At 47.8% G+C, this 15,595-nt stretch overlaps 1 protein-coding gene across 2 annotated transcripts in view; it reads right to left on the reverse strand.

Moving 5' to 3' along the window:
• NPAS2 (neuronal PAS domain protein 2) overlaps positions 1–15,595 on the reverse strand; it is a 158,326-nt gene that overhangs the window by 43,777 nt on the left and 98,954 nt on the right. For both annotated transcript variants that reach the window (XM_077915017.1, XM_077915016.1), the window contains exons 4-5: positions 13,593–13,684; positions 8,815–8,904 (exon numbers count right to left, since the gene is read on the reverse strand). In XM_077915017.1, the coding sequence (XP_077771143.1) occupies positions 8,815–8,904; positions 13,593–13,684 (182 nt within the window). The remainder of the gene's footprint in view (positions 1–8,814; positions 8,905–13,592; positions 13,685–15,595) is intronic.

Genomic DNA, 15,595 nt, shown 5'->3' on the forward strand with positions numbered 1-15,595 from the left:
GACACACCGCTCCCTCAAAGTCTCTCAGATCCTCTCGCTTCTCTTTATTTCCGTGGCCTCAACCTCCAGTCTGGAGCACCATTATCTCTTGTCTGGGAAATGACTTGACCAAATGGGTCTTCCCATGTCAACTTTTGTCCCTGTCCAACCTATTCTCCACCAGCAGCCAGAAGGAGCCTTGTAGCAGGTCAGGTCACCACCTTGCTTAAAACTGTCTATTGGTGGAAGTGCCTGGCTGGCTCAGTCCATCGTGTATGTGACTCCCCATCTCCAGGGTCGTGAGCTCGAGCTCCATGTTGGGTGTAGATCTTACTTCAAAAAAACAAAACTGTCTGTTGGCTGCCAAATGCTCCCAGGACAAAGCCTGAACCTCCCAATTCACTTCTGAGGCTCCACACTACCCACCCTCCAAACTTCCTCTTCTCCAGTTTGCCAGGTTTGCTTTTCCTTCTGGGCCTTCCCCTGGCTGCAGGACAATGCACACCTCTCTTCATGTTCTGCTGACCCCTATATATCCTTCAGGTCCCTGCTTTGAAGGCACTGCCTCTGAGAAAGCACCCACGAGTGTGGCTCTGAAGCCCCCTGCTGCACTGGTCCTGCCATCCTGTAACTGCTGGTGGAAGGCAGGTCTGCCCAGACGGGACTGCCTGTGTCACAGCAAGGGGAGACAGCCCCGGAGGTCAGGACCAAAAGCTCTGTCCCCTCAGGACTGTGCTTTACCTCAACCAAAAGAAGAGGAAGCTGTGAGGGTGGCATGAGCTTCTGGCTAAAGGGCACACAGCAATCACTCAATGAACACTCAGTGTGATCAGGTGTTTAGGAACCATTTACAAAAGTTCTCAAACAAAAGTTCTTGTTCATTTACGCACAGCCTTCTTCACCCGTGTGCCTGCCATCATCGCGTGGTGCTTTGGCCTTTGAGAAAAATGCATCAACTAGCTGAAAGAAGGGGATGGGAAACACTGCAACAGGACTAAGAAAAAGGCACCCCTAGAACACAGCATGCTGTACCGAATCCAAACACGAGGACAGAGAGGCTCCAGGGAATGAGTCCTACAGGGAGGGTCCTTGAGCAGGCTCTGAGGGGCAAGATGGTGGCTACAGGGCAGCCAGGGTACTCTAGGCAGGGTACTGTAGGCAGGATAGTCTCGGCAGGGTACTGTAGGCAGGGTAGTCTAGGCGGGGTACTGTAGGCAGGGTAGTCTAGGCGGGGTATTGTAGGCAGGGTTCTCTAGGGAGGGTACTAGAGGCAGGTTCTCTAGGGAGGGTACTGTAGGCAGGGTAGTCTAGGTGGGGTACTCTAGGCAGGGTAGTCTGGCGGGCTACTCTAGACAGGCGCACAGAAGCATCACAGGGGAGGAAGGGAGCGATGGAGGCAGGTGCTGCAAAGGGCAATGAGGCGAGAACTCAGAAGGCCACAGAGGAGCAAGTGCCTTGTCCTGTGTGCCTGGGGTGGGGTCGGGGGCCGGGCCCGCTGGGGCCGGAGGGGTCGGGAGGGCAGGACTGTGCTTGTGCTTCCCGGCCTGACGAGGGCCAGAGCCCAGGCCACCACCAGGCTCCAGATGGCCAGTCTGTGCAGGCACCGTGCAGGGGGGAAGGGAGATGGGACGCGCACGGAGGCTCCAAACAGGTCACTGACAACACGGTCCCCCCGACGTCCACTGAGGGCCGCCGCCTTCACCCTGGGAAGAGGCCCACGGAACCAGACGAGCCCCCTCCCCCTTGCAGAAGGGGCCGCCACAGGAAGGACAGGAGGACGGAAAGGAGGGCCTCCCAGCTCCAGTGCACCCGGGCTTGACCTCCGCTGGCGAAGACTGTGCCAAGCCCTCACTGGCCTGTGCTAGCATTTTCTCCTTCGGGCTCTCTCCAAGCTCCTTCTGATGTTCTTGGTTTTATTTTAAGCTCATTCCCTTTAGTTGTTTAGCTGATGACTAATGCTCACAGATGACAGTCGCCCTTCTTCTTAAAGACACTGCAGATACAAGAGAAGGATGACTAAGGCACTCCATGGCCTCTTCCCGGGGAGTCAGTTGGAAGCCCCCGTCCCCTGACGTGAGTAGAGCAGAGAGCAGGGTGACGGGGCGGCCCGGGCTCTGGGTTCTGCACCACATAAAGGAGCCCGGATGGAGGCTGGTTGGGGTGGGGGTGGGGGGCGGGTGAGGATTATGAGTTACCGCCCGGCAAGGGCTCAGAGCCGTGCTTGGCACCCGCAAGCACTCCCTATGTGTTCCCTATTATATTACTATTATGCCATTTCCATGTGTCGACAACCAACACAAACAATGATAGTTTGGAAATGTAAACCCTGTGCTTCCAGAGGAGTAAATTACATCTGCAACCGAACGGTCCCTTGAATGAGCTGCGCTCTGTTTATTAAAATGACAGCAATTAGAGAGACAGGGGGGCGGGCGTGCCATCCACAGCCGTCTCCCCAGCTGAACCTCAGGGTCGGGAACATCATCTACCTGTTGGAGACAGATGCTCCTCCGCCCCAACTTACTGATGTGTCCTTGCTTGCTTTCTCAAGACTCTTTACCAAGGATACTTCCACTGTGAAGGCCTGTCCTAGTTCCAAACCACACATCTCCCCTGTTTCTTCTTGCGCCCCTGGGGACCCCGGGGATGATCTGGAGTGCCTTGGGACACAGCAAGGCATTGTCCTGTCTCCCGAGGAGCCAGCAGCACCCGTTCAGTGGTACCCAGCGGAGTTAAGTGAGCCTCCACAGGAGCACACAGAAGCCGCCCGGCTGAGCTGGAAGTAGGCTGGGGGGGACACTCTGTCTGTAACACCCCGAACGGGCCCTGGCAGTTCTGGCCGGAGCTGCGTTGGCCACAGTGAGAAGTCCTGGAGAAGCGTCAGACCGAGAAGAGGCAGGAGTGGGCTCGGGGGAGCAGTCAGGGCCTCGGTGTCCCTACAGGGACAGGAAGTCGGAGGCGTACCTGATATGCTTTAATGCAGTTTAGATTCAGAATCAAACTGATGGTCCGACACTAATGCTTTCAGAAGACAGTACAGGGAGTGGCTTTGACCTTGGAGTAGTGAAGAATTGGTTAGGAATATCAAAAGTGCCAACTCTAAAGAGTCTCTGTTCATGAAAAGAACCTAGAGAGGGAGAGGTGAGCCATAAAACGAGAGAATATATTTGTAACGCATAAATCATGGTGTAGGTTCCAAAATTAAGGCTCAGTATTAAATGCTGCCTTGTCACCCAGCAAAATCGGGAAGGCCTCAACGGGCCCAAGTGAAAGTTCTCCTTCACACTCTGCCCCCGTGGATGAGGTCCCTTAGCTGAACAATCCCTTATGGAGGGCGACGGGCACAGTTCCTGCTCATCCCTGAGTAGTGGGTTTAGCTCCCTGCCAGCCTGCAGAATTATCCAAATAAGCCAATCTCACCCCCGTGGGGAGCAGGGGGATCCCCACCCTCTTGTTACTATGAAGCCTGCTTCTCACAGCCCCTGCTGGTTCACTCTGTTCCAGGGTGCAGCCTCGGTGGCCCTGCATCCTCGTCTGCCAGGCTGTCGAGCTCATGTGTCTGGTGTTGGGTGCTGTGCCTTTAGCCGAACCTGTATCCCTAAGGCAGAGTGAGTGAGCAGGAGGCAATTCAAATAGTACCCGACAGAGGACTAGGGTCAAGAACGTGGGAAGAATGCCTACAAGTTACAAGAAACAAGCCAGACAGTCCAGTAGTAAATGGCAAAATACCCGAACAAGCCCTGTGTTCACAAAAGAGGAAATCCAAATGGCTAACAAGCTTAGGCAAAGACGCTCAATCGCATTAGCAATTGGGAGAAAAGCAAGTTAACACTGCGCGGTGCCTTCATGCACTAAACTGACCAACACTAAGAGGCCTGGCAATCCTCACTCTGTGACATGAAGCGCCTGGAACTCTCAGCTCGGTTGGTGGAGGGTTAACTGGTGCAACCACTGTGAACAACCTGGTGTCACCTGGTGCCCGTGAGGCGGGACCTACTCTACAATCTGGCCGTTCTACAGAGTTCTCTTCCGGATGCTTGCGAAATGTTCATCAGGAAACACATGCAGCACATCCACAAAAGCCCATTCCAAGAGTTCCAATCTAGAACGGATGCAGAAATTTTAGCACATCCCCCCAGTGGAATATGAGGCAGCAGTGAAATCAACCTGTGCTAGTCACTGCTAACAGTGTGAGATGGATGGATCTTCCAATGTCGAGCAAAAGGAGTCCATTTCCTAAATGACTCTATTTTCGTTAGTTTACCAGAAGGGAATACTAAATTATAGGGCTGAGCAACGAATCAAACGTTGGTAGAACTACAAAGGAAAACAAGGACGCAATGATCTCAAAAGCCAGGAAAATGGTCCTCTCTGGCTGGAAGGTGGGGTGTGATGGGAAAAGAACAGACAGGAGCGTCTACAGTCCTGGCCATGTTCTGTTTCTTCACCTCCGTGAGAGCCAGCTGTACGTTTGTGCTCAGTTTATTATTAATTTAAACACTGTATTATGCTTTTTATACACTTTTATATGCATGCTTTATAAAAATCAAAAGGCACATTGAAATAAAAAGGAAATCTAACTGGTGACCCGGACCCCTTTAACCTGTGGCCAACTCCAAGCTGCATGCAGCCACACCCCTCCTAGACCGTGCGACCCTCAGCTCGGCCCCCACCCAGAGCCACCTCTGACCAGATGCCCCAGGTCAGGTGGGCTCTTCTGGCAGGTGAGGGCAGAGTGGGGAAGGAAGGGCAGAGCGGCGTTCTCTGGAAGGTGTTTCGTGGACTTGCTGCTGTGTTGTGTGGGCTCTATCTTTCCTTTCTGGTGACCTCCTCTCCCTGCTGTGACCCTTGCCATGGGGACTTGGCCCTTTATTCCACTTTCATCTTGCACTGCTTGCTGGAGCTTTCGCTGGGAGAACCAGCATTCCCTGGAATTATTTTTTTGGTCTGTAGATTTCTCTATCTTTATAATCACTTGTGCCTTAGATTATTTTCCTTTGGGGAAATGGTCCTGTCCATGCCCATATTCCTCACTTTTGAGGCACTTTCCACTCCTGCCAAGCTGTTTGCAATTGCTCTCGAGGTAGCAGCTCCATTTATGAACTCAGCCACTCATTCAGTAAACACTTGGGCACATTGAGTCTGTGCTCATGGCCTGAGCTAGGACTTCTACTTTGGGTACGGGCTTAGCATGGCACAGTATATTAAGCAAACCCTGCAACCATTAACAAATTAAAGCAGTGATCTGGGAAGTTAGATTCTTTAGAAACTCAAACAAAAGTCCAAAAAGGAAATACAGTTTATGCCTACTTTGGGTCTCTCATTTGGTTCTGCCTCAGCCATATTTTTTCCCAAGTCCCTTGGAAGCATGTGACTTAGTCCCTTAGATCTTTTCTGGAAGGTTTTCATCCCAGAAGCTCCCTTTAGCCCTTGGTTTTCCATCTGCATGCTCATCCGCTACACCCACATTTCTTCTTTGGCTGCCTGTGTTAATTCCAGACACCGAAATGTGCTGGTGTCACCACCACAGGAAAGCTTTGACTTTGTTTTAGAATCATTTCCTGCTTTGAGCTATTTTCTTTTTTCTATCAAATTGGTAAAGAAACTTCTAGAATATTTCATCAGAAAGTTGCTGTACAAAAATGTATCATGTGAGCTTTTGCCATGTCTGAGTTTCTAGTAGGTGGAAGGAAACAGAGAGACAGTAAGACTGACAATCTCAAAAAAAGAAAGGAATTCTTGCCTCTTTTTATCTCCCAACCTTCCTAATCAACGATGGGACTCCAGTACCAGGCCACTCAAGGGGCAGTGGGACCCAACCCCTGGCAGGCCAGCCTATGATACCAACAGGGGGAACCACTGCTGGGGCCCATAGCCTCCTGCCCTCTGCCCATACTGCATCTCCATTGGACGTGCCTTCCTTCAATGGCCATCTGTCCCAAGAAGACTGATCAACACCTTTCAGTTCTCCATCTTCTCTTCCTAAGAATTATAATTCTCCAGCATAAGGACAGCAAATGTGATACTCTTCTAGTTCTGTGCCAGGTACTATTCTAAGTACTTTACACACATGAACTCATGTAAGGGACCCTTCATGGTGCTTGGTACATTGTAAGTGCTCAATAAATGCTGAGCTATTTTCCTATTAGTCTCTAATGGTTTGACAGGTGAAATCTCTGAGCAAAATTGCAAACCCTTAAGGAAGAATAATCTCACATGGGACTTTTAAATGGCTACATCATCCATGGACAAGTCCTGGGCTCATGCTGAGTAATAAATAAGTTCAAATACAAGTGAATTAAACCAAGAGGAGAATTCCTGAATAGCAACCTAAATCCTTGGCATCAGGAAGACACCAAAGCAGAGTGGTAAGAAGCTTGGGCTCTGCAAGCAGTTGCACCTGGTTTAAGCCCTGCTCTGCCCCTCACTGGCTAGGCCACCTTGGGTCTCCTCCTTTGTAAAGTAGAGGTGATAGAGGTATTAACTCCCAGATGGGCTCCTCTGCTCAACCAGCTGGTTACTGATGGATACCAGGGAAGTTTCCATCCTTAATTGCCCTTGCCCATATATGAGAGCAAAGATGCCAGTGAATGCTAAGCAAGAAAGGAAGAGAAGGTGGCGCTCTTGGTAAAAAACAGATAATATGAGGTAGAAGTAAGCAGAAGTTGAATTTGGGGATTGTCCATCCTGGGCTCACCTCCACTGGGGAGCTTAAAGGCTGACTCTACGTGTGTCTAGGTGTGGGTCTACATAAAGGCACTCAGGACTCACATGGGTCTAGCATTGATAAGCTAGAGGCAGGATAATTTCTGATCCTTCCAGAGTTAGAAAATAATTCATAAAGGTGGTCCTAAATTGCTCTGTAATTTCAAATCAGAATTCCCGACTCACTTTCTAAGTCCCCTCTGCCATGTATAGCAACTGGGTCACCAGATAATTACAAGAGCATAAAGCAGAACAGTGTAAATCCTGTTTACTCAAACAGCTCTGGGCTCTTGCATCTCATTCCCAGGTCATTAATGAGGCTCCGTGTCATTGCTTTCAATCAGCGCCTGTCGTGGCCCAGTCCTGTCCATTCAAGACAAAACACAAACTCCTCCAAAGAAGTACCCCATCACTTTTTCCTTCCTTACCCACCTCAAGTTAGCCCGAGAAAGCCAGGCTGATTCGATGGGGTCACTTTTGTGTTCCTTGTATCAGCCTCATCACTATTCTGGCCTCAAAAAAACCGAGGCAAAACCGGGGCTCCCTGCCTCCTTGGGGCTGAGAACAAGCTTCTCTGACAGCTTCAGGAAGAGAGAGAATGTCCCAAATCTAATGCACCTTGGAGACAGTGCAGGGAGTGAGCTGAAAACAAAGGTTGGATAGATAACGGGGGTAACGCTAAGGCATCTGCCTAGCAAGGTAAAGACTGCTTTTCTGGGCTACACCACACAGTGACCAGCAAAGGAAAATTGTGGACAGTGGCTCTGATCTCTACACAGCATGATCTGCAGAAACGATGCAATGGGGAGTAGCTTCTGGGGAAAAGCATACCCCAGGACAATGTGGAATCCTGGGCCAATAGCAAACTGGGCTCATCACCCCAAGGAAGGCCAGCTGCTCATGGAGCAAGGCCATGCTGCTCCCCAGCAGGGTGGCTACAGAGAGGAGGCCATGGTCCTCCTGCATCTTCCAGGCCCAGGATTTCCTTCATACAGGAACCAGGAATAAGGTTGCCCTTCCTATTACATCCGCCGGCTACCTATCCACCGATGTGCTGGGAGTGGGGAGCGGAGGGGCTAAGTGGTTTGGTGGAGCTTCTGGGGAGGACAGAGGAGAGAGAGAGAGAGAGAGAGAGAGAGAGAGAGAGGAGGTTTAATCCCCATCTGGATGCTCCTGGTAGAGCTGACATTCAAGGTCACGCTCTGTAGGAATAAATAATAGTGTGCCATGAAATGGAAGGCTGGCCAAACCCCTTTGAGGGATCTCCAGAGGTGGACTCCCCACCTTCCTTCAGCAGCCAGGTACTGCTCAGTGAGCCAGTTCCTCCTGACTGGGGGTGACCAGGGTGCCAACAAGGCTTATGCAGAGAGGAGGAAGTGTGGGAGGGAGGAGGAGAGGCAGAGAGGAGGAAGATAGGGAAAGAAGGAGGAAGAAGGGGAGGGAGGAGCATCTAGGAGGCCCTTTGTCAAGTAGCACCCACCCCGCCTCTGAGCCTCTACCTGTCTCCCCTGGGATGGCAGAGCTTGTCCTCCTGCCCACAACTTCTTCATTCCTCAAGGTCTCCCTGGTCTATCCATATTTCCCCAGAGCATTTCAACTCTCCTCTGCACCCCCACACCCCTATCACCCCTGGCACAGATCCTTTATTACAATTAAGTGTCACCACCTACTTGCAATCTCAGACATGTCCCCAGGGATCCCCAAACCACATCCCAACTTCAGCCACCTGCTGCACATTCCTCCACCGGCTCTCGGCTGACCCAGGAGGCTGGCTTTTCCCTTTGCAGGATATCCATCCACCTCTGTACAGGCTCTACGATCTACTAACTGTGCCAGGACTCTCTCGTCAGCTTCTAGGGCACAGAGGGTAAGGACCTGCACCCACGTCCCCCTGCCGGATCTAGGCATGTCGAGATCTTGGTGCCTTGCTTGTTCCAGAACAGCGTATTCCTGCACCTGCCCTTCCTCTAGAAGGCTTGGGGACCCTGGCCTCGGCCTTGTGGAGGACACTCCTGCACCCTTCTTACACACCGACCCCCTCAGACCTACACCCTCCCTGATCTAGGATCTGAGTGGTTCTCAAGGTGAGATGGTGATGCACACTGGCAAGGGCCAGCAGAAGCAGAGACTTACCGGTAAATGCCCAAGGAGAGGCGTGATACTGTCAGAAACATAGAGGATGCTGCCGTCCGTCGTCACTGCGATGATGAAGCCGTCCAGGGCCTGCAGAGAATCCAACAGTGGAAGGCTCCTTAGTGGTGCCTTTATGGAGGAGAGTGTCACTGAAGCAAAAGATCCCCTCTTATGAAACTGACTTTATTTTGTAACTCTTAGAATATTTCCACAGAGAACCTCACTGCACTTTTCGACTGCACACAGGACGGTTTCGTACACAGAATTTGTGTCGCCCAGGCAGAGTGCTTGCCGAAGCACTAAAGGGCTCCCTGGAAAATCTGACCTCTTGGTATCCTGAAACTCCATTTAGCCACGGAAATGACCTAAGTAGTTTTAATGATAAGCATCCCATTAGGCTGAATCAGAAATATCACAATTCCCATCAAAAAGATGTCAGTGATATTTTATGGTTCCCATCCCCTGGCTCCCAATATCACTTTGAGTTCAGCAGTAAACATTTATCAGAAGATACAGAACTTAACAGGTACATTAACAACAGTCAGTCAGGGTCAGCCTCTGCCTACCCTCATCGCCACAGGAAGAAGACCTCCTGAAGGAGCTGTTTTGTAAAAACATTCACGTTACTTACTGAAGGTCTACTGTGAGGCACGTTGCTCTAGGTGCCTCTTTTTTAAAATTTTATTTATTTATTTATTTTTGGAGTTCAATTTGCCAACATATAGCATAACACCCAGTGCTCATCCCATCAAGTGCCCCCCTCAGTGCCCGTCACCCAGTCACCCTCACCCCCTGCCCACCTCCCTTCCACCACCCCTTGTTCATTTCCCAGAGTTAGGAGTCTCTCATGTTCTGTCTTCCTTTCTGGTATTTCCCACTCATTTTTTCTCCTTTCTCCTTTATTCCCTTTCACTATTTTCCTTATTCCCCAAATGAATGAGAACATATAATGTTTGTCCTTCTCCGACTGACTTACTTCACTCAGCATAATGCCCTCCAGTTCCATCCACGTCGAAGCAAATGCTGGGTATTTGTCGTTTCTAATGGCTGAGTAATATTTCTAGGTGCTTCTGACAGAAAGAAAGGATGTAGGCTGTCCCTGTTTTCTCACACTTTCACTGGTTTGTTTTTAGATTCCTTATTGGTTGCTCATGATGCTTCCATAAGACACATTTGAAAGTCGATTTCTAAAATTCAGATGATGCAATTCAGCCCTGAATGGGGTCATCCTGGCAACAGGCTATGCGGGTCCTTGCAATAGATGGCAAAGATGAAAACAAGCCCAACCCACTGGAACAGGAATCTCCGAGGGAGTAATATGCTCAGGTGGACAGTTACCGTAAACCTATTACTCTCACTGTATGTATCTTTGAAATATCATCTTCGAATGTGAGAATATTTCTGCTTTAAAGAAAAAAAAAGCCGCACTGAAATAAGTGCTTAGAAACGTTTTGTATGCACTCAGCTAGATCCTCCCAGGTTGTCACTGGAGGTCTGCATGGCCAAAGGGGCACTAATTCTTTTAGTTAGGAGGGTGCAGCTAAGTGCACTGCAACAGGAACCGGAAACAGTCCACTGATTGCGCAGGAAGAGCACAGAGCCAGAATGGGAGGAGCTCTCTTTACCAGGAAAACGAACACTAGGGTCATTTATTATTTTATGCTTACCTATTGCAGCATTTAAAGCATATTAAAGCATATTTCTTAAGTGTACCTCACCCTTTTGGGTTACATCAGTGGTTTTCAACTGGGGGTAGTTTTGCGCCCTCCTTCCTCATCAGGGGACACCTAATGATGCCAGCAGACTTTTTGGTGGTCGCTACTGGGGTGGGTGCTGTTGGCATGTAGTGGGTGTAGAATGCTTTGAAGCATCCTACAATGCACAGGAACCCCCCTATAAAGAATGATGAGGTCCGAGGTGTCAATAGGGCTGAGGTTGAGAACTCTTGAATGAGATTTATGGATTATGATGAACACAGAGGTACATCTTGGTACCTTTTGTTTCTTTCCCTAATTGTTTTTTTTCCGTCACATTTGCGGCACTCCTGGAGGTAAATTTTAAGAGCTGTGTGTGTGTGTGTGTGTGTGTGTGTGTGTGTGTTTAGGGATGTCAGCTGGACTTCTGGAAAAACCAGGACAGAACACTGGGAAAAGGGAGTATAAATGATCTTTTTGCTCAGTGAGCCCCTCTTGGATTTGTAAAGCATGTGGGTGTCAAAGAGCTGAAGGTATTTATAGATGGAAGATAACTTTCAACAGCTTATCGGCGTTTCCCATTAAATGCAGGAGAGCGGCGCTGAGTCACTGCTCCAAGCACACTCGCTGGGGTTTTAGAGGGTCCCATCAGCACCATCTGAGGGACTCAATGTAAAGTCTCTAAGTGACGGCAGCTTTGGGGACACCAAAATGCCATAACAGCTCCAATTTTATACCCACCACACACCAGAAAGAAATGAAAACAGGCCTTTCTGCCAATTCCTGATGCTGATGCTTCTTGTGCTCCTGAGGAACAACCTTTGGGCTAAGAGAAAGGATGGCTGTAGCTTTTTGGAATATACTTCAGAAGAAATGCTACAAGCTTCCTAACGGCCAGTCAACAAGAGCTTCCCCTTTGTCTGAGCAAACTTGTTCAGAGGTTTGTAGCCATCATCTCTGCCACTGGCCCTGTACCTGCCTGGCTGGTCTGCAGCCAAGTCATTTCTGTTCTTTCAAACCCCAAGACCGTGTGTGTCCTCCTGAACTCTGGGCTGGGGACTTTCTGAGAGAAGAGGGAAGGAGAAGGGATTCACATGCAGAGGGCACCAGTGGTTCAGCACCCAGGGGCCTGATGGGTTCTTGTCCTGGTTTAAAAAGAGAACCTCATGGTTGCCAAGACATGGCCTCTGAATTCCTCACAGTCCCTGAAATGGCTCTGGAAAGGGAGAGAGAGGCTGCAGAGCTGGAAGATGAAACACACGAGTAAGAAGTTGCCTTGTGGCAAATGATGACAACATCATCCTGTGGGGGCCTTGAAGGGCCCGGGCCATCTGGGAGAAGACACTGGAGGTGCAGTTAGTTACTTATCACCAGGGTTGTGTCTACTGAAGAGCAACAGGTTGGAACAGAAGCTTGAAACAGATAAATCAGAAGTACTCGTTGTGGGGTTTTCCAGGCTCCTCAAAGCTGCAATTTGCCCAGAAGGCCTGCTGTTGTACAGGCTTAATTTCAGGCTTAATTCACTCATTGGGCATGATTCCTTCAGATTCACTTCAAGGAGTCTATACTGGGAGCAGGGGAAAGTGCATAAAGAATACACAGAGAAATCTAAACTCTTCTTTTTCTAGAAATTCCAGTCTCCTGAATCTCAGGCCTGCCTTTCAGCCCAAACATGTATCCATTTTTAACTTTATAAAAGTCTTGTTTCCTCAAACATTTTTGATATCTTGAAACTCAGTAGGGGGAATAAAAAAGAAGGATGTGCTACAGGCTTTTAAAAAGAGGCTGGATGCTATAGGGTTATGCGTTTTAACTACTGTCCCTAAGAATTAAAAGATAAAATGGTTTATGTAAAGTAGCATAATGATGCATTAATTCAACATTATATTTCACAAGCTGGTCTAAATTTAACATACTTAAAATGCATTGCTTCTGGAGAAAGTTCTGTATTTTCTTTAAATATAGTTCACATGTAGATTTAAGTATCTTTCATTTTATGCAAATGTTCATTAATGCGCTTTATTTCATAATATTTGGACATCTTCATTCTGGCATTTTCTTACTCCAGTACTTTCTGTTTTCTGCATAGTTAATGTATGTAAATTAAAGTTTACATCAGTCTTATACAGGCACCTAAGATGAGTATAGAAAGAAGCCACTCTCCAAAAACCCTGCCAGGAACCACTGACAAGCAGCCAGCGTCTAACTTCCTTTCACTGAACTCATTTGTCCCGGTTTCCTCTTCTAAGTCAAGGGCCCAGACGTGCCACATCTGGAACCTTCTCTCCCTCCACTCTCATGTCCATACACTCCCAGCCTAATCCCTAGTTGTGAAGTCAGAGCACGCCGCCACATGTTTTTGCAGAGACTCACCCTCATCCGTACAGATGGGTTTCGCCCAAATGTAAACACAGGATACCGAAGAAGGCCACTGGCCCAACTCGGCCAGATTTCCACAAATAGAGCCCCACAGATGGGTGTGGGCACCTAACTTTCTAGAGGAAGAAACGTGAGCATCTTTCCCAGCCCAGAAAGGGCGTGTGCTGGGCGGGGAGGCACAGGGTCACTTACGGTAGACACCCACATGCTATGTTGATATAATAGGAGCTCGAGTTAAAAGCCTAACTTTAAAAGAAGGCTTTTGTTTTCAAAATGTGTTCTACTAAGGGGAAACACAGAGTCATAGAATCATTGCATTCCAAAGAGGAGACTCTGAGCCAAAAAGGCAGTGCAGAGACATAATTTTTCCTCCCTCCTTCCCTTCCTTCTACCTACCTGCACCTGTCCCTCCCGGGTGCCCCACTGGGTGTCCTCTAGTTGGGAGACCAAGAATGGGCTCACCCTGGCGTCACGACAGCCACAGCACACACTCCCATTCGGTTTGGGGATTCTTGCTTATACTGCCAAATTCAGTAGCCAAAAAATAAGCAACAGCATGCAGAGCTTCAAGGGGTGTCTGTTTCAAGACCTCTTTCCAGGGTCCAGAAAATTTGTTTACTCGGGGCACAGGGTCTTATCGTATCTGGAACAAGCAGCCACATTTTGATTTGCAACCAATTAAGCTAATCTGAAAGTGCATTTCACCTCCAACATCAGCTGGGTGAATTCTTCATTACTGAGGAATGAAGGCTTCCAGTCCTGTTGAATATCACAGATTTCCGTTTGCGCTGAGACTTCTACAAAAAAAAAAAAAAAACATAAATAAACTTTTATACTCAAAGGCACCTTGGACTTAGAATTCACAAACGAAAAAGAACACAAATGAAGCACATGTATTTCTATGTAATTTTGTGTAAACTCCTGTGTTGTTTAAAGAAGCCAGTATAAGGAAATATGTTACCCTGATTTCTAAGGACTAGGAACTTTGGATGTAATGGGCTTAAAGGCGTCTCTGGATGTTTCCACACCCTTTTAATGAGGCTTCAGGAGAAGAGTGCTCCACCCTCTGTGTGGCCATAGTGCCTGCCAGTAGCAGGTGGCACAATGCCGTTGAATTTCTATGCCTCCAAGCCCACCATCGGCAGTTGCCATCTAGCAAGGCAATGGGAACAAAGACCCGGATGGTAGGACACAGTCCTAAGCTGCCTCTTCTTGGTCAAGGCAAAGCAAAACACTTAAGAGATCCGGGATTTTCAAAATTCCAGACACATCTTCGGCTTGTAGTAAATAACCGACTGTGTCTATGCAGAATGTAAAGTATTTTTCAGTATTTCCAGGTACTGATGTACAATGTGTTAGACAAATAACATGTTACTTAGTTGCTTTTAAAGTCAGAATTTATTCTTCCCAAGACTTTTCTGGATTGGTCTATAGTTTGCTTATTTCTGTAACTATCTTGTACGGAAGATGTTATTCATGTTCGTAAATTCAATAGTTGTTGGAATACACAGGACTCCTTAAATACGCTAGTTCTTTCACATTTTTGAAAGTGTATTTTGCATTATTACTAAAATGTCTCTGATAAGATTCTTACAGATAGCTCAAATGCTGTGTTGGATATATTTTTTTCCTTCAGCTTATCCTCCATCTTAACCAGCATTTTGCTCCACTGGATCTAGTGAGAGGTTTCTTTAGGGATTATCTTCTTGGTGCTACTGGGATGGTTTCTTCCTCCCAGATTCTGAAAGAACAAGATGTTCCTGCCACTGTGGCCAGAGGCTGTACAAGGTGAAATGCATCCTGGGAAGCAGAGTCAGGGTGCTATACACAATTCTGGGCCAGCGTTGATTCTGGGGTGCCAGCTGAGGCAAGAGAGGGTGAAACTCTCATTTCCTCAAATGGTTGCTGCAGTCTGATCACTTAGAAAAGAGATCTAGCAAGACCATGTTAATAAATTAATGCCATAAATCTTCTCCCCCTTCCCCCAACACACAAACTCATGTGTACTGTTCTTTTGATCATTAGGATCAAGCTGTAGATGAGTTGTCCAGGAGAAGGGTCTCCTTACAGTCCAAAGTTGATTTAGATAGTGGTCCATTCAACTTAATGGTAAAGGAAAATAAAAGGCCCATTTCTTTTCTGTAAGTAACTTTTAGATCATTTAGTATGACTTAGATTCTTTATAAACACCAGCATAATGATATTGAGAGCAGCCATTTCATTCATTTTGTATTTCAACGATTTGATAGTAGTCCTTGGAAGTGAAGGCTCACTTCACAGCACATTAATATTATATATATATATATTAGATAAAATGTCTTAAGTAAAAAAATGTTCAACTGGGAAATAAAGTTTAGTATTATAATCATATCTCCACTGGCATTTTTTAAAATTTTTTTATTTATGATAGTCACAGAGAGAGAGAGAGAGGCAGAGACATAGGCAGAGGGAGAAACAGGCTCCATGCACCGGGAGCCCGAGGTGGGATTCGATCCTGGGTCTCCAGGATTGCGCCCTAGGCCAAAGGCAGGCGCCAAACCGCTGCACCACCCAGGGATCTCTCCATTGGCATTTGATGTGACTAATATCACAAGTGACAGGTGATAGGGCCGGGTCAGCAAAGAGATGTGGTGAAGTAGTTTCTAACTAGTAAGGGAAGTGAAACCACCTAGAAGCATTTTTTTTTTTTGAAGGAAAACATTACAATT

The sequence above is a fragment of the Canis aureus genome, chromosome 11, assembly GCF_053574225.1.
Source record: "Canis aureus isolate CA01 chromosome 11, VMU_Caureus_v.1.0, whole genome shotgun sequence".
Taxonomy (NCBI): Eukaryota; Metazoa; Chordata; class Mammalia; order Carnivora; family Canidae; genus Canis; species Canis aureus.